This window comes from Hippoglossus stenolepis, chromosome 21 (genome assembly GCF_022539355.2).
Source record: "Hippoglossus stenolepis isolate QCI-W04-F060 chromosome 21, HSTE1.2, whole genome shotgun sequence".
Classification (NCBI taxonomy): Eukaryota; Metazoa; Chordata; class Actinopteri; order Pleuronectiformes; family Pleuronectidae; genus Hippoglossus; species Hippoglossus stenolepis.
In genome coordinates, this window is record NC_061503.1 from 4,765,481 (window position 1) to 4,790,734 (window position 25,254).

Here is a 25,254-nt window from a genome sequence, read left to right on the forward strand (position 1 = left end):
TTTCAATCAATGAATTCAGTTTGTCATTTGTTTTTACTGATGTCACGTGAAGTAAACAAGCGGATGAAATGCTTTCTAACCATACAAGGTGTCCTACTTCTCCCTTTACATCTATTTATTCGTTTTTTTATTTTTATTTAATCTAATTTTACTTCTTTCCCCTCATTTCCAGGTCCTGTTTGGTTTTTCAAGGTTTTTTATTTTGAATATGAAAATGACTAATATCAAATATGTGGAGAATAATCTTTGAATGGCCCTCAATAAACTTCAACGCTAAAATAAAAACCAAATGTGTGATGTGATGTGTGTGACAATATGATTTTACTGGTGAAAGTTAAAATATCATTCTAATACTTTTTAAGGTAATTGTTTGTTAGTGCCAGTCAGCATCGCAATAACCAATCAAAGTGAATGGACTCGTTTGACTCCCATCAGCCACCGTACATTCTGGAAAAAACCCTCATTCCAAGATGGCGCTGCGCACAGTTTGCTCCACTGCGTTAAGGACCGGGACAGATTTAGGGGTCAATAATGCCAGGACGTTTGTCACAACAGGTATTGTAACAATATTTGATTAATTTACACTGGGTTTAACTTCAGGAAGTTCGCACCCGGGCTTCAGTTTTGCATTAGAAGTGTGTGTATGTCATTTTACCAGCGTTACATGCGGCCATATCCTGCAGAGAGGCTTGTCCCCAAACCCATAGAAAAATGTAAACATTTAACGTGTTTATTATATTTAACTGCTGTTTCTCAAGGATAAGATAAGAGAGGCAGCTTGGATATCATTGTCCGTCTCCTATATCAATTATCGTTGACATTAGAACTAATGTTTAGTTTTTGGTTCCCCCGTTTTGTTAGAGGGAGAGCTAAATGTTATAATTTAAATAAACAAGTCCCCCATAATGTTACTGTGTAAACACGTCCCCACAACAGTAGTAATGCCTGGACCACACGCACATGTATACAGTTACACACACACACACACACACACTTATAAGTAAATACATATAAGAAATATCAAAGCCAAGCAGAAAATGAAATATACATTACATTACAAAAATACAAACGTGTAAAATCTAAATAGAAATAAGAAAATGATGAAGTGAATAAGCCAAGTTGCAAAACTGTAAATATACGAATTCATCTGATAATAGAACCCACTGTTATTGTGACTGTGTGTAGATGAACTAAACAAATACATTTAAACTTGAATTTAAATCTCTAAAACGGTGGTAATGCACAGGTGTGACAAATGGGTTTTTACATGTAACTGTTTCCAACATGACAGCATTCCTTTGCAAACGGATACCTCCACTTGGTCCGATGCCACATGACGAGATCGACATTGAAAACCTGGAGTCGACGGAGAAGTATCGCAGCTACACTCGCTACCTGAGACAAGCTGAGGAGGCAAAGAACAAATCTGTCTGGTGGAAGACTTACAAGGGCTACGTGGAAAAAGCCGATCCTGATCACGGTGAGAAATCGAGGAGGAATCTGTTGCCTGTGAATCCTCAGGGGTGTTAATTTGTGGCAGTTCAAACCTCTTCATCTTCACAGTGTCAAGGCGTTTTGTTTGGTTGCAGGTGCAGAACTAGTGGACATTGGTCTTCCATTCTATCGACCCTGCAGGATCAAAGAAGTGAGGGAGCGAAAGCAGGTGATCAAGGACAACAAGAAGAATGCTGAGCTGGAGAGGGCTTCACGTCTGCGCACTTGTAAGCTCACATGTATTCTCACCAATTATGTTTTTAATTAGTAAGTAAATAAATTGGTTAACTTTTCTTTATTCTGTTTACCCACCGCAGTTAAGATAAATTGGTTAACTTTTCTTTATTCTGTTTACCCTCCGCAGTTAAGATCCCTCTGGATCGAGTTCAGGAAACCTGGGAGAAGACCAGTGGTCCATTTCAGATAAAGAGACTAGCAGAACACTATGGCGTCTTCAGAGATCTCTTCCCCATGGCCTATTTTCTACCTCAAGTGTCGCTCAAAATCTCCTATAGCCAGGAGGACAGCACCCAAGTTCATTATGGGAATCGGCTGACACCAATGGAAGTACGTTAGAGGACTGAAACTTAAACAGTGTTAAACTAAACCAATCTCTGTCCACACAAGCATTTTTGCTCATTATCAATTTTAATCCCCGTCCATACTAACTCACCTGAAAACATATATCACGGGATCACTCATGAACACGGGCATGCAGTTGTAGTTGCATCATTGTAAAATTCAGAATTAAATGCACAACAGCTGTTAGCAATGACAATAGGGTCCGCGACGCTTGTAATTGATTATCCATGTCACGTTCTACACTGGTAGCCGAGGCTGAGTCTGGTTGTTTTCTTCCTGAAGGCTCATGTGAAAGAAGCCTGACAAATCAGTGAAGGCTACGTCGTGATCATAAAGACCCAATCAGCAAGCGGTTTTAAGTGTCTTCATCATCGTTTCCAAACATCTCCTTTTCTGCCCGCTCAGACTAAAACCTAGCCCCAGCGCTTTACAACTAAAACAGGACTGGCAGAGTTTCCAAACTTCTCTGTTTGAGCGAATTGAAGAATTGATGTGAACATGTGGTAGTATGGATGTAGCCTCAGGGTCAAGGCCAGCTGAAGTTTAACTTTCTCTTTGCCTCTTCTAACACATTACCTCTCTATGTTCTGTATCTGTATTTTATTATATTCATGTGTCTCTGATTCTGTTGTTTCCTCTTTCTTTCCTGTCTAGGCAGCATCTGCGCCTCAGATCAGCTTTGATGCGGAGGAAGGATCCCTGTGGACCCTTCTGCTCACATGTCCAGGTCAGGCTGGTTTAGATGATAACATCAGCTTCCATGGGAGGCACGGTTTCACAAAATACGTTTTTACTACGGTATTTACTTCCTCATGGATTATCAGCATTTACTGACTGTGGTAAATTATCTCTATACTTTTTTAGATGAGCATCTTCTGGATAATGAGGCAGAATACGTCCATTGGCTAGTGTAAGTATTTTCTAACATTTTCCAATGCATTGGTGGATGGGTTCACTGTTTGTGGATCATTAGCATTTGGGTCAACTTTCTTAAAAATAGGGCTTTTATTTTTAAGCAACATTTTTGCGTCCCACCTATAGTGGTATTCCAACATGCCACTTCACAGATCTTTCTATGGCTGGGTTGGTGATGTGACTCTCCTCTTGTATGTCTGTTGCATAGACTGAATATAAAGTTGGACGATGCGGCTCCACTTCCTCCCATTGCACAAAAATTAAGACAAAATATCTTGGATATGGGTGCTGCCATCTTGTACTTTTTCCCTCTCTTTTTATGAAATAATGTGACAAGAAACAAGTAAGCAGAGAAACAAAAGTGACACATTGGGCATACATACAGATGGCTATAACATGAAGTTGTTACAATAATGATAAATGGTCTGTATTTATATAGAGCTTTTCTAGTCTTGCTGCTATTCACCCATTCACATTTATACAGTGCCTCCATGGGCAGTACGTTTCTATGTCGGGCAATTTGGGGTTCTATGATAAATGCGGTGATATTTAAAAAGTTCGGGTTGTGTGCTTGCGTGTTTGTGTGTGTGTAGGGGGAACATACCGGGCGGAGCAGTGCAGGCTGGAGAGGAGCTGTGCCACTACCTGCCCCCATTCCCTGCCAGAGGAACAGGCTTCCACCGCTACATTTACGTCCTCTTCAAGCAGGAGGGGCCAGTCAACTTCAGCGAGGACGACAGGACGTCGCCATGGTGAGAAGTTCAATCAGCACACAGAGAGGAAGATGGTGTCCTTAGTATTTTTGTGTTTGAAATGAGATCATCTGCATATATTTGGATCACTTTCATGTCTGTGTATATTAACGCAAAACACTATGAAACTGTTTTACTTTAATATAGCAGCTTTAAAACTAGTTTGATGGGTCACTAACTGGAATAGAGAGAATGTTTCCTCTTTCATTCCCACTCCTCACCCTGAACGTGTGGACCTGACTCAGACACAGCTTCAGTCGTCAGAGTCCGGTCCTCAGATGGGGCTCAACAGACAGATAGGCTTTGTTGTTCTCGACTTCAAAGCCATTTACTCACCAAGACATTGAGCCCAACAGAATTAATCACCACCTGTGGCTGCAGAGGGCGCTTATGCAGTAAAAGTTACATAGTGTCTCTTTAGATACAGACAGCGACTTCTTCTTCGTTGTCTTTCCAAGTTGACATCTACAGCAGCTTGTACGTTCATGGCTTCTCTTTTTCAAGTTTTGCGTTTGTTGCGTGTTAGAAGCATCGTTTACACTCCCACTTGCTGGTGGTGACTCTCTGGACATTATCCTGCTATATTCTCTTCTGGGCTCGCTTGGACATTCTCCTGAGTTTTTCTCAGGGGGCTGGCAGGAAAAAACTAACAGATCTGGATAAAGTCAGGAGATTACCTGGAGTTTAGTGCATGTCTGAAAGCAGTTAAAGGGGAATTCTCTAGCTTACCTTTGTCGTAAGGTTAAGAATAAATTAATAAAGCTGCAGGCAATGTTTTTTTTTTTAATCACCATTGGACAGAGGAACTCCGTAACAGACATTATATCGTGTGAGTTCATGTCTGGCATAGAAACAATACACTCAGTATGTATTGCCTCTCCTTGCCAGCTATTCTCTGGTGGATCGAACATTCAAGACGGTGGATTTCTACAGAAAGCATCAGGACAATATGACGCCTGCAGGCCTGGCCTTCTTCCAGTGCCAGTGGGATGAATCTGTCTCCAACACCTTCCACAACACACTGAGTGAGTCATGCTAATGCGCGCAGTCACACGCACACTGAGTGTTGGGTCATGGCAGATGTACGCTTCTTTGCTCTATCCCCAGAATTTGTGGTTAAAAAAAAACTTTTGAGTCTATTGATAATGCCGTCTTGTTCGCTCCCTGCAGACATGAAGGAGCCAGTGTTCGAGTTCATCCGGCCTCCAGTGTACCACCCTCCACAGGTCAAATTCCCTCATGGGCAGCCGCTACGCTACTTGGACCGATACAGAGATGGAAAGGAGCACACCTATGGAATATACTGATGATGACAACACATACGCAACATATTTCCTTCCAAATGTGGAGTTATGTTTGGTATATTTATGTATAATAATAATAAAGCATTTTTCAACTGTCGTGAAGTTATAGGATTTTTCTCTGTCAAGAACGTTGTGTTTCTGGTCCTGTTTAATACAAATCAATATAGTGATGGGCGGTGTGGTGGTTAGCAGTGTCGCCTTACAGCAAGAAGGTTCCCAGTTTGAATCTTGATTCTCTGGTTTTTATCTGGTACTGTTTCATTGTCAGCTGGGATTGGCTCCAGCTCCCCCAGAAATGATATAACATCATATGTATTGCAGCACTCCTGGATAAAAGTACTAAAACTGACATTTAGGATTCTTGGTACACATGCAACTGAAACAGTTTCATTATTGAGCTGTGGTCGCCGAGCTTTGGCCTCCAGTCTTTATAGACTGCTGTAAGTTTTGCAAACCACCAGATGTCACTACTTGTTGAGTCTAAAGACACAAAGCTTCAAATTGCTTTGACTGTTAATCATTACTAATCAGGCTATGGAGGTTGGTGACCTCACAAAAACTCCAGCAGAGCCTTGTACTCCCTCAACCTGAGCAAGTCTAATTAATGCAAATACCAGTGTGACTGTGCAGGGCTATCGAACATCATCTCAATTACTGTACTGCTTCCTATTTTATAGGTTGATCACATATATGTAGCCATGCAAGTGGTACGGCTAAAGCGGTAGCAATGCCAGTCTGTTGGTAAGTCGGTGCCGTCACTTCAGTCCAGACTGAAATACCCAAACAGTGATTTGAGCAATTGTGATTCAAGTTTGTACCAACGTCGATGAATCCCTATGAATTGGGTTTTCCCCTTGTCCTTTCTGGTGCCATGAAGTCAAGTTCAAGATGAACTTTATTGTCCCACAAAGACGAACATTTTTCTTGGGCCATGCTGCAGCCATAAAAATACACATGCACAAATCCCCATTATACAACAAACATCATAGCAATCACCCTGTGAAGATGTTTTTAATACATAACATGGTACCTGACCATATTGCACGTATACATATATAAAGATTTGAATGAATACTGTCTGCAAACAAGCAGGAAAATTAGATATCATCCTCTAGGGCCAATTCTGGCTTTATCTGCCACTATCTGCATCTCCTACCAGAGGGCAGCAGCTCATTCTCTGTATGCAGAATATGAGATGTGTCATTAACAATCTTATTGGCTTATCCTTGAGTAGCCTGTTCATAAACATTCTTCAATGCCAATGGTTTTCCATGAAGGATAAATCAACTTGTACAGTTTGGTTTTTAACTGCAGAGGTTACCAAACCAAGTTGTGATGTTGTACCTGATTAGGCTCTCTAGGACTGCTTGATAAAAAGTCAAAATACATTATTGATCAACCGTTTTTGATCAAAAAAAATGGCAACTGTTGTTATCTGCTACAGAGACTATGTGTCCCAGGTTTGTGAGTTGTCAATAAAAATGCCAAGATATTTGTAGGAGGAGGCCTGTGTGACAGTTTGGTTGTGGATGACCACAGGCCCGAGGGTCAAACACCATCTCCTCTGTCTTATTGACATTCAAAACAAGGGGGTTGTCCTCGCGCCAATTCAAATCTTCAAAAAGTAGTGAGATAAGTTTCAGTATGTCTCAGTGTCGTCTGAGAATTTAATGATGTTCCATTAACACTAACCTCCTGTCTATGACTGGTTAAAAACAATACATATATAGGCCAATATATATATTTTACAGAATAAACAATCAGGGAAATAATTATGCAATTATGTTTACATTTTATGTAAAAAAAAAAAAAACATGTTTACTTTCATAATTCAACTTATATATATTTGGCAGTGTTTTCCTTTTATTTATCATTATGGTTTATCATTTATCATTAAGGCTTTTTTTGAATTTACAGGGACTGTTGGTCCTCGGTATAGGAATGCGCTCTAGCCATTCTAGTTTGTAATGGTTAATGGCTAAACTATGTAAAATGAAAAACATTAACCCTCAATGACATTTCTTTTACATAAGGGTTTGATAAGGACATCTTAGGAATCATTACCAGTTTTTGGAATATATATATGGGCCGATATATTGGCATCTGAAGTGTTTTACTCCCTAATATAGGTATCAGTATCAACTCCCAAAAATCCATATTTGTTCTGCTGTAATTTATGTGGCTGTTTTTTATAAGAGTTTGACGTTGATAAAACAGTATTTAACAGAGAAGGTGAGCAAAATAAAGCTGGACAACATGTATTGGTGTGAGTCTTTGTAGTTCCTTGTACAGGTAATAAGTTTTAAGGGTATTTATTAGAAGTTTTACCATTGTGAAAAACTGTACTGTGGTTGCACATAAAACATTTTCCTCTTATATCACCTATCACAGGTAAAGACCCTCATAAAAATACTTAAGAATTGTAAGTGGTCTGTATTTATATAGTCTTGATGACCACTAAAAGTTATAAACAGTACAGTTTTGAGTTTTGAACGACCAACCTTCTGGTTAGAGGACAACCTGCTCTACCTCCTGAGCCACTGCTGAGCAGGCTGTTAGTCAGTTGTATTCAACTTGTGCTTAAAGAAAAATGGGAACATGCTACAAGCAGTGTGTTTTTTTTTTGTTTGTGTTTTGCTGCAGCCTTCTTACCTTTCATGCCTTCATGGCTGTGTGGAGATGAGCAAATCTTTTAAATCCCAATTCTTCTCTTTTTATGAATCTTGTAAAAAGTGATTGTAATAAAAATGATAGTTTCTGCTCAACATTCAAGGAAAAACACGTACTTTGAAATAAGTAAAGATAATCCTACATTTGTAAAACTTTACACACTGATTGGTTGCGTCCCATGCTTGCGACAGGAAGTGCTGAATCTCTTGGAGGAGCGACTGAGCAGAGAGAGAGAGACAATTAGCTGTGAGTGGGAACAGCTGGCTCCTGCACCACATCTGTAAAAGCTGGTGAGAACACGCAGGTACCACTCTTGTCTTGGTGACTGAAATGATGGGAGCTGTTTGGGCCTTGCTGATTTGTGTGCTGACTTCCTGGCTAACCAAAGGTTTTTACATGTTCCTTTTGTTCGAAGCGTGAGACATTAGAACTGGAGTGTAGCAAATGCAAAAGTTAAGGTTCAATTATTTCAGTCATATCAAGGTCTTTTAGTTAGTGGCCTGTATTCCTGAAATGTCAATTAGCTGAAACAAAATTGTAGTACGTCGTGTCATCGAGCGCTGCAACATTTGATGAACAGCTTGTGTATGTTCTCTTCACAGGCTTTTGCATGCCAGTTGGCGGCACAAATGAAACAAATCAAATCGATGGACTGAAAAGATGGATCGGAGGTAAGGGAAGAAGATTTAATGTGCTCTTTTCTTTTGAGCTACTTTCTGACACTCTTAATTTCTTCTGGGTTAGGGTTAGAGTGGTTTCCAGATAACCTTTCCATCAAGAAAGCCCTGGGACTCATCCAGTCAGTGGAGACTTTGTTGAAGGAAAGCGCTAAAGAAGGTGAGCAGCTTCTCTGAAACGCTTCAATGAGCAAAATGTTTGGTTGAGCCTCATTGCGCTGAACTAATCATGATGGGCCTTCACCAGACTGCAGGTCATAGTAACTGCACGATAAAGTGACAGGGTAATAAAACAAACTTAATTTCCTGCTTTAATTACCAATCGCTAATCCAATTTCTTTCTGTAAGTTCTCCTGGAAATCAATGAAGTGGAAGCAGAAGCATTGGTTCAGGCAGCTGCAGGAGGCAACGTGACGCTGGACGAGGCAGCTGCAGGAGGCAACGTGACGCTGGACGAGGCAGCTGCAGGCGGCAACGTGACGCTGGACGAGGCAGCTGCAGGAGGCAACGTGACGCTGGACGAGGCAGCTGCAGGAGGCAACGTGACGCTGGACGAGGCAGCTGCAGGAGGCAACGTGACGCTGGACGAGGCAGCTGCAGGAGGCAACGTGACGCTGGACGAGGCAGCTGCAGCAGGCAACGTGACGCTGGACGAGGCAGCTGCAGGAGGCAACGTGACGCTGGACGAGGCAGCTGCAGGAGGCAACGTGACGCTGGACGAGGCAGCTGCAGGAGGCAACGTGACGCTGGACGAGGCAGCTGCAGGAGGCAACGTGACGCTGGACGAGGCAGCTGCAGGAGGCAACGTGACGCTGGACGAGGCAGCTGCAGGAGGCAACGTGACGCTGGACGAGGCAGCTGCAGGAGGCAACGTGACGCTGGACGAGGCAGCTGCAGGAGGCAACGTGACGCTGGACGAGGCAGCTGCAGCAGGCAACGTGACGCTGGACGAGGCAGCTGCAGGAGGCAACGTGACGCTGGACGAGGCAGCTGCAGGAGGCAACGTGACGCTGGACGAGGCAGCTGCAGGAGGCAACGTGACGCTGGACGAGGCAGCTGCAGGAGGCAACGTGACGCTGGCCGAGGCAGCTACAGGCAAGGTGCGCATTAAACGCAGTACGGAACCTGTTGATGAAGCCACAGAAGGAAAATATTTCAAAGCAGCTGCTGCAGTCAGAGGAGGAAGTGAAGACGCTGTAGGTTTTGGAAACTTGGGACTAACTCCACTACGACAACATCAGGTTCCCTCACAATGAGTTACATTTTAAAAGCAGGAAACTGTTTCAGGAACCATGCAAGAGCTCATTGTGCATCAGATGGCCATTTTCTGCTGATGCTGGTGGAAAAGAGGGATAAGATGTGTCTGCATGTACCTGTTTCTGTCTCCACTTTGAATAAAACTATTTGTTTCAAATTCATGTCTTTCACAGAATAGCTTCATTAATCAACAGGTTAAGTGACAAAGATTTCTTACTTGGGGAGAATGTCTCGATAATGGCTAACCCTTGCCAATTTGTCTGGAGTTCATTGTAAATGGTCGGTAATTTCTTCAAAGATATGCAACTTAAAGTATTGAAGCTTCTTATGGATTTTATGGCCTATGCCTTCACTCTTAAACCCTGATGTCACCATTCTGCCCTTAGATTTATTGTTGGAGGCATTCATTGTATGTTTTGTTTCTATGCTTAAATTTCCATCGCTTTACAATGAACCCTTGGTCTACAAACTTGCTTGGGAAGGTGGCAGAAAATGTACCACCCTCCACAGGTCAAATTCCTTCATGGGCAGCCGCTGTGCTACTTGGACCGACACAGATGGAAAGGAGCACACCTATGGAATATACTGATAACACATACGCAACATGTTTCCTTCCAAATGTGGAGTTATGTTTGGTATATTTATGTGAAATAATAAAGCATTTTTCAACTGTCATGAGGTTCTAGGATTTCTCTGTCAAGAACATTGTGTTTGTGGTCCTGTTTAATACAAATCAATATAGTGATGGGCGGCATGGTGGTTAGCAGTGTCGCCTTACAGAATGAAGGTTCCCAGTTAAATCTTGATTTTCTAGTTTTTATCTGGTACTCCTCCGACAGTCCAAAGACATGCACTCCGTGACCGTTGGTGTGAATAGTTTTGTTTCATTGTCAGCTGGGTGGGATTGGCTCCAGCTCCCCCCGTGACCCTCATTGATGGATCGACATTTCCAAAAATGATATAACATATGTATTGCAGCACTCCTGGCTAAAAGTAAAACTGTAGGATTCTTGGTACACATGCAACTGAAACAGTTTCATTATTGAGCTGTTGTTGCCGAGCTTTGGCCTCCAGTCTTTATAGACTGCTCTAAGTTTTGCAAACCACGAGATGTCACTACTTGAGTTTAAAGACACAAAGCTTCAAATTGCTTTGACTGTTAATCATTACTAATAAGTATATGGAGGTTGGTGACCTCACAAAAACTCCAGCAGAGCCTTGTACTCCCTCAACCTGAGCAGGTCTAATTAATGCAAATACCAGTGTTCGATAGTCCTGCACAGTGGCTATCAAACATCTCAAATACTGTACTGCTTCCTATTTTATAGGTTGATCACATATGAAGCCATGCAAGTGGTACGGCTAAAGCGGTAGCAATGCCAGTCTGTTGGTAAGTTGGTGCCGTCACTTAAGTCCAGACTGAAATACCCAAACAGTCATTTGAGCGATTGTGATTCAAGTTTGTACCAACATCGATGAATCCCTATGAATTGGGTTTTCTCCTTGTCCTTTCTGGTGCCATCATGAGGTTAAGAGTGAAATCTCAGATATTTGGGATGGATTGCCATGAAGTCAAGTTCAAGATGAACTTTATTGTCCCACAAAGTGGAAACATTTTCTTGGGCCATGCTGCAGCCATAAAAATACACATGCACAAATCCCCATTATACAACAAACATCATAGCAATCACCCTGTGAAGATGTTTTTAATACATAACATGGTACCTGACCATATTGCACTTATACATATATAAAGATTTGAATGAATACTGTCGGCAAACAAGCAGGAAAATTAGATATCATCCTCCAGGGCCAATTCTGGCTTTATCTGCCACTATCTAAAATAAACTTTTTAATATTCAAATCTATTCAATCTGCATCAAGGAACTCAAACCCTCCTACCAGAGGGCAGCAGCTCATTCTCTGTATGCAGAATATGAGATGTGTCATTAACAATCTTATTGGCTTATCCTTGAGTAGCCTGTTCATAAACATTCTTCAATGCCAATGGTTTTCCATGAAGGATAAATCAACTGGTACAGTTTGGTTTTTAACTGCAGAGGTTACCAAACCAAGTTGTGATGTTGTACCTGATTAGGCTCTCTAGGACTGCCTGATAAAAAAGTCAAAATACATTATTGATCAACCGTTTTTGATAAAAAAAAAAGGCAACCATTGTTGTTATCTGCTACAGAGACTATGAGTGTCCCAGGTTTGTGAGTTGTCAATAAAAATGCCAAGATATTTGTAAGAGGAGGCCTGTGTGACGGTTTGGTTGTGGATGACCACAGGCCCGAGGGTCAAACACCATCTCCTCTGTCTTATTGACATTCAAAACAAGGGGGTTGTCCTCGCGCCAATTCAAATCTTCAAAAAGTAGTGAGATAAGTTTCAGTATGTCTCAGTGTCGTCTGAGAATTTAATGACATTCCATTAACACTAACCCCCTGTCTACGACTGGTTAAAAACAATATATATATATATATATAGGCCAATATATATATTTTACAGAATAAACAATCAGGGAAATAATTATGCAATTATGTTTACATTTTATGTAAAAAAAACAAAAAACATTTTTACTTTCATAATTCAACTTATATATATTTGGCAGTGTTTTCCTTTTATTTATCATTATGGTTTATTTGTACAATAAATTTGAACTATTTTAGCCAAAGATTTTCCCTCCACCAAGGCAATGTTTATGTTTGCTTTGTTTATCTGTTAGTTAGCAGGATGAAGCAAAAAACATTCATTAATAATATTTCATTACCATGAAACTTGATGGAATGAGGCAGGTGCAGGCCAGAAAATAACCCATACAATTTTGGTGTGGATACAGGAATTTGGTTTCATATTCTTTCACATGGTGAGATGCGGTGTTATTCAACATTTTCACAGATTTCCCAGGGAATAATCCATGGATCTTGATGAAAAACCCTTGGCATGTTTAAGGGACTGATATCTATGAGTGAGTGTAATTTGTTGCAGCCTTTTTTGAATTTACAGGGACTGTTGGTCCTCGGTATAGGAATGCGCTCTAGCCATTCTAGTTTGAAATGGTTAATGGCTAAACTAGGTAAAATGAAAAACATTAACCCTCAATGACATTTCTTTTTCATAAGGGTTTGATAAGGACATCTTAGGAATCATTACCAGTTTTTGGAATATATATATGGGCCGATATATTGGCATCTGAAGTGTTTTACTCCCTAATATAGGTATCAGTATCAACTCCCAAAAATCCATATTTGTTCTGCTGTAATTTATGTGTCTGTTTTTATAAGAGTTTGACGTTGATAAAACAGTATTTAACAGAGAAGGTGAGCAAAATAAAGCTGGACAACATGTATTGGTGTGAGTCTTTGTAGTTCCTTGTACAGGTAATAAGTTTTAAGGGTATTTATTAGAAGTTTTACCATTGTGAAAAACTGTACTGTGGTTGCACATAAAACATTTTCCTCTTATATCACCTATCACAGGTAAAGACCCTCATAAAAATACTTAAGAATTGTAAGTGGTCTGTATTTATATAGTCTTGATGACCACTAAAAGTTATAAACAGTACAGTTTTGAGTTTTGAACGACCAACCTTCTGGTTAGAGGACAACCTGCTCTACCTCCTGAGCCACTGCTGAGCAGGCTGTTAGTCAGTTGTATTCAACTTGTGCTTAAAGAAAAATGGGAACATGCTACAAGCAGTGTGTTTTTTTTTTGTTTGTGTTTTGCTGCAGCCTTCTTACCTTTCATGCCTTCATGGCTGTGTGGAGATGAGCAAATCTTTTAAATCCCAATTCTTCTCTTTTTATGAATCTTGTAAAAAGTGATTGTAATAGAAATGATAGTTTCTGCTCAACATTCAAGGAAAAACACGTACTTTGAAATAAGTAAAGATAATCCTACATTTGTAAAACTTTACACACTGATTGGTTGCGTCCCATGCTTGCGACAGGAAGTGCTGAATCTCTTGGAGGAGCGACTGAGCAGAGAGAGAGAGACAATTAGCTGTGAGTGGGAACAGCTGGCTCCTGCACCACATCTGTAAAAGCTGGTGAGAACACGCAGGCACCACTTGTCTCTTGGTGACTGAAATGATGGGAGCTGTTTGGGCCTTGCTTATTTGTGTGCTGACTTCCTGGCTAACCAAAGGTTTTTACATGTTCCTTTTGTTCGAAGCGTGAGACATTAGAACTGGAGTGTAGCAAATGCAAAAGTTAAGGTTCAATTATTTCAGTCATATCAAGGTCTTTTAGTTAGTGGCCTGTATTCCTGAAATGTCAATTAGCTGAAACAAAATTGTAGTACGTCGTGTCATCGAGCGCTGCAACATTTGATGAACAGCTTGTGTATGTTCTCTTCACAGGCTTTTGCATGCCAGTTGGCGGCACAAATGAAACAAATCAAATCGATGGACTGAAAAGATGGATCGGAGGTAAGGGAAGAAGATTTAATGTGCTCTTTTCTTTTGAGCTACTTTCTGACACTCTTAATTTCTTCTGGGTTAGGGTTAGAGTGGTTTCCAGATAACCTTTCCATCAAGAAAGCCCTGGGACTCATCCAGTCAGTGGAGACTTTGTTGAAGGAAAGCGCTAAAGAAGGTGAGCAGCTTCTCTGAAACGCTTCAATGAGCAAAATGTTTGGTTGAGCCTCATTGCGCTGAACTAATCATGATGGGCCTTCACCAGACTGCAGGTCATAGTAACTGCACGATAAAGTGACAGGGTAATAAAACAAACTTAATTTCCTGCTTTAATTACCAATCGCTAATCCAATTTCTTTCTGTAAGTTCTCCTGGAAATCAATGAAGTGGAAGCAGAAGCATTGGTTCAGGCAGCTGCAGGAGGCAACGTGACGCTGGACGAGGCAGCTGCAGGAGGCAACGTGACGCTGGACGAGGCAGCTGCAGTCGGCAACGTGACGCTGGACGAGGCAGCTGCAGGCGGCAACGTGACGCTGGACGAGGCAGCTGCAGGAGGCAACGTGACGCTGGACGAGGCAGCTGCAGGAGGCAACGTGACGCTGGACGAGGCAGCTGCAGGAGGCAACGTGACGCTGGACGAGGCAGCTGCAGGAGGCAACGTGACGCTGGACGAGGCATCTGCAGGAGGCAACGTGACGCTGGACGAGGCAGCTGCAGGAGGCAACGTGACGCTGGACGAGGCAGCTGCAGCAGAACGTGACGCTGGACGAGGCAGCTGCAGGAGGCAACGTGACGCTGGACCAGGCAGCTGCAGCAGGCAACGTGACGCTGGACGAGGCAGCTGCAGGAGGCAACGTGACGCTGGACGAGGCAGCTGCAGGAGGCAACGTGACGCTGGACGAGGCAGCTGCAGGAGGCAACGGCGCTGGACGAGGCAGCTGCAGGAGGCAACGTGACGCTGGACGAGGCATCTGCAGGAGGCAACGACGCTGGACGAGGCAGCTGCAGCAGGCAACGTGACGCTGGACGAGCAGCTGCAGCAGGCAACGTGACGCTGGACGAGGCAGCTGCAGGAGGCAACGTGACGCTGGACGAGGCAGCTGCAGCAGGCAACGTGACGCTGGACGAGGCAGCTGCAGCAGGCAACGTGACGCTGACCAGGCAGCTGCAGGAGGCAACGTGACGCTGGACGAGGCAGCAGCGTGGCTGAGAGGCATCTGCAGGAGGCAACGTGACGCTGGACGAGGCAGCTGCAGGAGGCAACGTGACGCTGGTGCTGGCCGAGGCAGCTACAGGCAAGGTGCGCATTAAACGCAGTACGGAACCTGTTGATGAAGCCACAGAAGGAAAATATTTCAAAGCAGCTGCTGCAGTCAGAGGAGGAAGTGAAGACGCTGTAGGTTTTGGAAACTTGGGACTAACTCCACTACGTCAACATCAGGTTCCCTCACAATGAGTTAATTTTTAAAAGCAGGAAACTGTTTCAGGAACCATGCAAGAGCTCATTGTGCATCAGATGGCCATTTTCTGCTGATGCTGGTGGAAAAGAGGGATAAGATGTGTCTGCATGTACCTGTTTCTGTCTCCACTTTGAATAAAACTATTTGTTTCAAATTCATGTCTTTCACAGAATAGCTTCATTAATCAACAGGTTAAGTGACAAAGATTTCTTACTTGGGGAGAATGTCTCGATAATGGCTAACCCTTGCCAATTTGTCTGGAGTTCATTGTAAATGGTCGGTAATTTCTTCAAAGATATGCAACTTAAAGTATTGAAGCTTCTTATGGATTTTATGGCCTATGCCTTCACTCTTAAACCCTGATGTCACCATTCTGCCCTTAGATTTATTGTTGGAGACATTCATTGTATGTTTTGTTTCTATGCTTAAATTTCCATCGCTTTACAATGAACCCTTGGTCAACTAACTTGCTTGGGAAGGTGGCAGAAAATGTACCACCCTCCACAGGTCAAATTCCTTCATGGGCAGCCGCTGTGCTACTTGGACCGACACAGATGGAAAGGAGCACACCTATGGAATATACTGATAACACATACGCAACATGTTTCCTTCCAAATGTGGAGTTATGTTTGGTATATTTATATAAAATAATAAAGCATTTTTCAACTGTCATGAGGTTCTAGGATTTCTCTGTCAAGAACATTGTGTTTGTGGTCCTGTTTAATACAAATCAATATAGTGATGGGCGGCATGGTGGTTAGCAGTGTCGCCTTACAGAATGAAGGTTCCCAGTTAAATCTTAATTTTCTAGTTTTTATCTGGTACTCCTCCGACAGTCCAAAGACATGGACTCTGTGACCGTTGGTGTGAATACTTTTGTTTCATTGTCAGCTGGGTGGGATTGGCTCCAGCTCCCCCCGTGACCCTCATTGATGGATCGACATTTCCAAAAATGATATAACATATGTATTGCAGCACTCCTGGCTAAAAGTAAAACTGTAGGATTCTTGGTACACATGCAACTGAAACAGTTTCATTATTGAGCTGTGGTTGCCGAGCTTTGGCCTCCAGTCTTTATAGACTGCTCTAAGTTTTGCAAACCACGAGATGTCACTACTTGAGTCTAAAGACACAAAGCTTCAAATTGCTTTGACTGTTAATCATTACTAATAAGTATATGGAGGTTGGTGACCTCACAAAAACTCCAGCAGAGCCTTGTACTCCCTCAACCTGAGCAGGTCTAATTAATGCAAATACCAGTGTTCGATAGTCCTGCACAGTGGCTATCAAACACTGTACTGCTTCCTATTTTATAGGTTGATCACATATGAAGCCATGCAAGTGGTACGGCTAAAGCGGTAGCAATGCCAGTCTGTTGGTAAGTCGGTGCCGTCACTTCAGTCCAGACTGAAATACCCAAACAGTCATTTGAGCGATTGTGATTCAAGTTTGTACCAACATCGATGAATCCCTATGAATTGGGTTTTCCCCTTGTCCTTTCTGGTGCCATCATGAGGTTAAGAGTGAAATCTCAGATATTTGGGATGGATTGCCATGAAGTCAAGTTCAAGATGAACTTTATTATCCCACAAAGTGGAAACATTTTCTTGGGCCATGCTGCAGCCATAAAAATACACATGCACAAATCCCCATTATACAACAAACATCATAGCAATCACCCTGTGAAGATGTTTTTAATACATAACATGGTACCTGACCATATTGCACTTATACATATATAAAGATTTGAATGAATACTGTCGGCAAACAAGCAGGAAAATTAGATATCATCCTCCAGGGCCAATTCTGGCTTTATCTGCCACTATCTAAAATAATTTTTTTAATATTCAAATCTATTCAATCTGCATCAAGGAACTCAAACCCTCCTACCAGAGGGCAGCAGCTCATTCTCTGTATGCAGAATATGAGATGTGTCATTAACAATCTTATTGGCTTATCCTTGAGTAGCCTGTTCATAAACATTCTTCAATGCCAATGGTTTTCCATGAAGGATAAATCAACTCCTCACGCCAATTCAAATCTTCAAAAAGTAGTGAGATAAGTTTCAGTATGTCTCAGTGTCGTCTGAGAATTTAATGACGTTCCATTAACACTAACCCCCTGTCTAAGACTGGTTAAAAACAATATATATATATATATATATATATAGGCCAATATATATATTTTACAGAATAAACAATGAGGGAAATAATTATGCAATTATGTTTACATTTTATGTAAAAAAAACAAAACATGTTTACTTTCATAATTCAACTTATATATATTTGGCAGTGTTTTCCTTTTATTTATCATTATGGTTTATTTGTACAATAAATTTGAATTATTTTTGCCAAAGATTTTCCCTCCACCAAGGCAATGTTTATGTTTGCTTTGTTTATCTGTTAGTTAGCAGGATGAAGCAAAAACTACCAGACAAATTACCATGAAACTTGGTGGAATGAGGCAGGTGCAGTCCAGAAAATAACCCAAAGAATTTTGGTGTGGATACAGGAATTTGGTTTCATATTCTTTCACATGGTGAGATGCGGTGTTATTCAACATTTTCACAGATTTCCCAGGGAATAATCCATGGATCTTGATGAAAAACAATATCTATGAGTGAGTGTAATTTGTTGCAGCTTTTTTTGAATTTACAGGGACTGTTGGTCCTCGGTATAGGAATGCGCTCTAGCCATTCTAGTTTGTAATGGTTAATGGCTAAACTAGGTAAAATGAAAAACATTAACCCTCAATGACATTTCTTTTTCATAAGGGTTTGATAAGGACATCTTAGGAATCATTACCAGTTTTTGGAATATATATATGGGCCGATATATTGGCATCTGAAGTGTTTTACTCCCGAATATAGGTATCGGTATCAACTCCCAAAAATCCATATTTGTTCTGCTGTAATTTATGTGGCTGTTTTTTATAAGAGTTTGACGTTGATAAAACAGTATTTAACAGAGAAGGTGAGCAAAATAAAGCTGGACAACATGTATTGGTGTGAGTCTTTGTAGTTCCTTGTACAGGTAATAAGTTTTAAGGGTATTTATTAGAAGTTTTACCATTGTGAAAAACTGTACTGTGGTTGCACATAAAACATTTTCCACTTATATCACCTATCACAGGTAAAGACCCCAATAAAAATACTGAAGAACTGTAAGTGGTCTGTAACCTTCTGGTTAGTGGACAACCTGCTCTACCTCCTGAGCCACTGCCGAGCAAGCTGTTGGTCAGTTGTATTCAACTTGTTTGTTTGTGTTTGCTGCAGCCTTCTTACCTTTCATGCCTTCATGGCTGTGTGGAGAGGAGGACATCTTTTAAATCCCAATTCTTCTCTTTTTATGAATCTTGTAAAAAGTGATTGTAATAAAAATGATAGTTTCTGCTCAACATTCAAGGAAAAACACGTAGTATGAAATAAGTAAAGATAATACTACATTTGTAAAACTTTACACACTGATTGGTTGCGGCCCATGCTTGCGACAGGAAGTGCTGAATCTCTTGGAGGAGCGACTGAGCAGAGAGAGAGACAATTAGCTGTGAGTGGGAACAGCTGGCTCCTGGACCACGTCTGTAAAAGCTGGTGAGAACACGCAGGCACCACTTGTCTCTTGGTGACTGAAATGATGGGAGCTGTTTGGGCCTTGCTTATTTGTGTGCTGACTTCCTGGCTAACCAAAGGTTTTTACATGTTCCTTTTGTTCGAAGCGTGAGACATTAGAACTGGAGTGTAGCAAATGTAAAAGTTAAGGTTCAATTATTTCAGTGTTATTAAGTTATTTTAGTTAGTGGCCTGTATTCCTGAAATGTCAATTAGCTGAAACAAAATTGTGGTACGTCGTGTCATCAAGCGCTGCAACATTTGATGAACAGCTTGTGTATGTTCTCTTCACAGGCTTTTGCATGCCAGTTGGCGGCACAAATGAAACAAATCAAATCGATGGACTGAAAAGATGGATAGGAGGTAAGGGAAGAAGATTTAATGTTCTGCTTTCTTTTGAGCTACTTTCTGACACACTTAATTTCTTCTGGGTTAGGGTTAGAGTGGTTTCCAGATAACCTTTCCATCAAGAAAGCCCTGGGACTCATCCAGTCAGTGGAGACTTTGTTGAAGGAAAGCGCTAAAGAAGGTGAGCAGCTTCTCTGAAACGCTTCAATGAGCAAAATGTTTGGTTGAGCCTCATTGCGCTGAACTAATCATGATGGGCCTTCACTAGACTGCAGGTCATAGTAACTGCACGATAAAGTGACAGGGTAATAAAACAAACTTAATTTCCTTAATTACCAATCGCTAATCCAATTTCTTTCTGTAAGTTCTCCTGGAAATCAATGAAGTGGAAGCAGAAGCATTGGTTCAGGCAGCTGCAGTAGGCAACGTGACGCTGGACGAGGCAGCTGCAGGAGGCAACGTGACGCTGGACGAGGCAGCTGCAGTCGGCAACGTGACGCTGGACGAGGCAGCTGCAGGCGGCAACGTGACGCTGGACGAGGCAGCTGCAGGAGGCAACGTGACGCTGGACGAGGCAGCTGCAGGAGGCAACGTGACGCTGGACGAGGCAGCTGCAGGAGGCAACGTGACGCTGGACGAGGCAGCTGCAGGAGGCAACGTGGACGCTGGACGCGGCAGCAGCAGGCGGCAACGTGACGCTGGACGAGGCAGCTGCAGGCGGCAACGCGGACGCTGGACGAGGCAGCTGCGGGAGGCAACGTGACGCTGGACGAGGCAGCTGCAGGAGGCAACGTGACGCTGGACGAGGCAGCTGCAGGAGGCAACGTGACGCTGGACGAGGCAGCTGCAGGAGGCAACGTGACGCTGGACGAGGCAGCTGCAGGAGGCAACGTGACGCTGGACGAGGCAGCTGCAGGAGGCAACGTGACGCTGGACGAGGCAGCTGCAGGAGGCAACGTGACGCTGGACGAGGCAGCTGCAGCAGGCAACGTGACGCTGGACGAGGCAGCTGCAGCAGGCAACGTGACGCTGGACGAGGCAGCTGCAGGAGGCAACGTGACGCTGGACGAGGCAGCTGCAGGAGGCAACGTGACGCTGGCCGAGGCAGCTACAGGCAAGGTGCGCATTAAACGCAGTACGGAACCTGTTGATGAAGCCACAGAAGGAAAATATTTCAAAGCAGCTGCTGCAGTCAGAGGAGGAAGTGAAGACGCTGTAGGTTTTGGAAACTTGGGACTAACTCCACTACGTCAACATCAGGTTCCCTCACAATGAGTTAATTTTTAAAAGCAGGAAACTGTTTCAGGAACCATGCAGACATTGTGCATCAGATGGCCATTTTCTGCTGATGCTGGTGGAAAAGAGGGATAAGATGTGTCTGCATGTACCTGTTTCTGTCTCCACTTTGAATAAAACTATTTGTTTCAAATTCATGTCTTTCACAGAATAGCTTCATTAATCAACAGGTTAAGTGACAAAGATTTCTTACTTGGGGAGAATGTCTCGATAATGGCTAACCCTTGCCAATTTGTCTGGAGTTCATTGTAAATGGTCGGTAATTTCTTCAAAGATATGCAACTTAAAGTATTGAAGCTTCTTATGGATTTTATGGCCTATGCCTTCACTCTTAAACCCTGATGTCACCATTCTGCCCTTAGATTTATTGTTGGAGACATTCATTGTATGTTTTGTTTCTATGCTTAAATTTCCATCGCTTTACAATGAACCCTTGGTCAACTAACTTGCTTGGGAAGGTGGCAGGAAATGTACCACCCTCCACAGGTCAAATTCCTTCATGGGCAGCCGCTGTGCTACTTGGACCGACACAGATGGAAAGGAGCACACCTATGGAATATACTGATAACACATACGCAACATGTTTCCTTCCAAATGTGGAGTTATGTTTGGTATATTTATGTAAAATAATAAAGCATTTTTCAACTGTCATGAGGTTCTAGGATTTCTCTGTCAAGAACATTGTGTTTGTGGTCCTGTTTAATACAAATCAATATAGTGATAGCAGTGTCGCCTTACAGAATGAAGGTTCCCAGTTAAATCTTGATTTTCCAGTTTTTATCTGGTACTCCTCCGACAGTCCAAAGACATGGACTCTGTGACCGTTGGTGTGAATAGTTTTGTTTCATTGTCAGCTGGGTGATTGGCTCCAGCTCCCCGTGACCCTCATTGATGGATCGACATTTCCAAAATGATATAACATATGTATTGCAGCACTCCTGGCTAAAAGTAAAACTGTAGGATTCTTGGTACACATGCAACTGAAACAGTTTCATTATTGAGCTGTGGTTGCCGAGCTTTGGCCTCCAGTCTTTATAGACTGCTCTAAGTTTTGCAAACCACGAGATGTCACTACTTGAGTCTAAAGACACAAAGCTTCAAATTGCTTTGACTGTTAATCATTACTAATAAGTATATGGAGGTTGGTGACCTCACAAAAACTCCAGCAGAGCCTTGTACTCCCTCAACCTGAGCAGGTCTAATTAATGCAAATACCAGTGTTCGATAGTCCTGCACAGTGGCTATCAAACACTGTACTGCTTCCTATTTTATAGGTTGATCACATATGAAGCCATGCAAGTGGTACTGACAGCGGTAGCAATGCCAGTCTGTTGGTAAGTCGGTTGCCACTTCAGTCCAGACTGAAATACCCAAACAGTCATTTGAGCGATTGTGATTCAAGTTTGTACCAACATCGATGAATCCTATGAATTGGGTTTTCCCTTGTCCTTTCTGGTGCCATCATGAGGTTAAGAGTGAAATCTCAGATATTTGGGATGGATTGCCATGAAGTCAAGTTCAAGATGAACTTTATTGTCCCACAAAGTGGAAACATTTTCTTGGGCCATGCTGCAGCCATAAAATACACATGCAAAATCCCCATTATACAACAAACATCATAGCAATCACCCTGTGAAGATGTTTTTAATACATAACATGGTACCTGACCATATTGCACTTATACATATATAAAGATTTGAATGAATACTGTCGGCAAACAAGCAGGAAAATTAGATATCATCCTCCAGGGCCAATTCTGGCTTTATCTGCCACTATCTAAAATAAATTTTAATATTCAAATCTATTCAATCTGCATCAAGGAACTCAAACCCTCCTACCAGAGGGCAGCAGCTCATTCTCTGTATGCAGAATATGAGATGTGTCATTAACAATCTTATTGGCTTATCCTTGAGTAGCCTGTTCATAAATCATTCTTCAATGCCAATGGTTTTCCATGAAGGATAAATCAACTGGTACAGTTTGGTTTTAACTGCAGAGGTTACCAAACCAAGTTGTGATGTTGTACCTGATTAGGCTCTAGGACTGCCTGATAAAGTCAAAATACATTTGATCAACAAAAAAGGCAACCGTATCTGCTACAGAGACTATGAGTGTCCCAGGTTTGTGAGTTGTCAATAAAATGCCAAGATATTTGTAAGAGGAGGCCTGTGTGAGGTTTGGTTGTGGATGACCACAGGCCGAGGTCAAACACCATCTCCTCTGTCTTATTGACATTCAAAACAAGGGGTTGTCCTCACGCCAATTCAAATCTTCAAAAGTAGTGAGATAAGTTTCAGTATGTCTCAGTGTCGTCTGAGAATTTAATGACCATCATTACTGTAGACTGGTTAAAAACAATATATATATATATATATATGCCAATATATATATTTTACAGAATAAACAATCAGGGAAATAATTATGCAATTATGTTTACATTTTATAAAAAAACAAACATGTTTACTTTCATAATCAACTTATATATATTTGGCAGTGTTTTCCTTTTATTTATCATTATGGTTTATTTGTACAATAAATTTGAATTACAGCAATGTTTATGTTTGCTTGTTATCTTTAGTTAGATGCAACACGACAATACATGGATGCAAGAAAATAACCCAAAGAATTTAGGTGTGGATACAGGAATTTGGTTTCATATTCTTTCACATGGTGAGATGCGGTGTTATTCAACATTTTCACAGATTTCCCAGGGAATAATCCATGGATCTTGATGAAAAACAATATCTATGAGTGAGTGTAATTTGTTGCAGCTTTTTTGAATTTACAGGGACTGTTGGTCCTCGGATAGGAATGCGCTCTAGCCATTCTAGTTTGTAATGGTTAATGGCTAAACTAGGTAAAATGTAAAACATTAACCCTCAATGACATTTCTTTTTCATAAGGGTTTGATAAGGACATCTTAGGAATCATTACCAGTTTTTGGAATATATATATGGGCCGATATATTGGCATCTATGTTTACTCCCTAATATAGTATCGGTATCAACTCCCAAAATCCATATTTGTTCTGCTGTAATTTATGTGGCTGTTTTTATAAGAGTTTGACGTTGATAAAACAGTATTTAACAGAGAAGGTGAGCAAAATAAAGCTGGACAACATGTATTGGTGTGAGTCTTTGTAGTCCTTGTACAGGTAATAAGTTTTAAGGGTATTTATTAGAAGTTTTACCATTGTGAAAAACTGTACTGTGGTTGCACATAAAACATTTTCCACTTATATCACCTATCACAGGTAAAGACCCTCATAAAAATACTTAAGAATTGTAAGTGGTCTGTATTTATATAGTCTTGATGACCACTAAAGTTCTAAACAGTACAGTTTGAGTTTTGAACGACCAACCTTCTGGTTAGTGGACAACCTGCTCTACCTCCTGAGCCACTGCCGAGCAAGCTGTTGGTCAGTTGTATTCAACTTGTTTGTTTGTGTTTGCTGCAGCCTTCTTACCTTTCATGCCTTCATGGCTGTGTGGAGAGGAGGACATCTTTTAAATCCCAATTCTTCTCTTTTTATGAATCTTGTAAAAAGTGATTGTAATAAAAATGATAGTTTCTGCTCAACATTCAAGGAAAAACACGTAGTATGAAATAAGTAAAGATAATACTACATTTGTAAAACTTTACACACTGATTGGTTGCGGCCCATGCTTGCGACAGGAAGTGCTGAATCTCTTGGAGGAGCGACTGAGCAGAGAGAGAGACAATTAGCTGTGAGTGGGAACAGCTGGCTCCTGGACCACGTCTGTAAAAGCTGGTGAGAACACGCAGGCACCACTTGTCTCTTGGTGACTGAAATGATGGGAGCTGTTTGGGCCTTGCTTATTTGTGTGCTGACTTCCTGGCTAACCAAAGGTTTTTACATGTTCCTTTTGTTCGAAGCGTGAGACATTAGAACTGGAGTGTAGCAAATGTAAAAGTTAAGGTTCAATTATTTCAGTGTTATTAAGTTATTTTAGTTAGTGGCTTGTATTCCTGAAATGTCAATTAGCTGAAACAAAATTGTAGTACGTCGTGTCATCGAGCGCTGCAACATTTGATGAACAGCTTGTGTATGTTCTCTTCACAGGCTTTTGCATGCCAGTTGGCGGCACAAATGAAACAAATCAAATCGATGGACTGAAAAGATGGATCGGAGGTAAGGGAAGAAGATTTAATGTTCTCTTTTCTTTTGAGCTACTTTCTGACACTCTTAATTTCTTCTGGGTTAGGGTTAGAGTGGTTTCCAGATAACCTTTCCATCAAGAAAGCCCTGGGACTCATCCAGTCAGTGGAGACTTTGTTGAAGGAAAGCGCTAAAGAAGGTGAGCAGCTTCTCTGAAACGCTTCAATGAGCAAAATGTTTGGTTGAGCCTCATTGCGCTGAACTAATCATGATGGGCCTTCACCAGACTGCAGGTCATAGTAACTGCACGATAAAGTGACAGGGTAATAAAACAAACTTAATTTCCTTAATT

The 25,254-nt window shown here is 41.7% G+C and overlaps 1 protein-coding gene across 1 annotated transcript; it reads left to right on the forward strand.

Moving 5' to 3' along the window:
* The first annotated feature begins 445 nt into the window (after nt 1-445).
* mrpl38 (mitochondrial ribosomal protein L38) lies at nt 446-5,144 on the forward strand. The gene is made up of 9 exons (XM_035146761.2): nt 446-555; nt 1,292-1,480; nt 1,590-1,721; nt 1,859-2,061; nt 2,731-2,803; nt 2,941-2,986; nt 3,585-3,743; nt 4,632-4,768; nt 4,914-5,144. Exons 1-9 carry the CDS (start codon nt 471-473, stop codon nt 5,048-5,050), a joined length of 1,161 nt encoding a protein of 386 aa, XP_035002652.1. The 5' UTR covers nt 446-470; the 3' UTR covers nt 5,051-5,144.
* Nucleotides 5,145-25,254: the final 20,110 nt, after the last annotated feature.

Excerpts from the sequence above, each read along its gene's own strand:
- mrpl38 (XM_035146761.2), top strand. The coding sequence starts at position 471 with ATGGCGCTGCGCACAGTTTGCTCCACTGCGTTAAGGACCGGGACAGAT. Across the intron at positions 556-1,291 it reads CAGGACGTTTGTCACAACAG|CATTCCTTTGCAAACGGATA; the intron begins GTATTGTAACAA and ends CCAACATGACAG. Across the intron at positions 2,804-2,940 it reads CCTTCTGCTCACATGTCCAG|ATGAGCATCTTCTGGATAAT; the intron begins GTCAGGCTGGTT and ends ATACTTTTTTAG.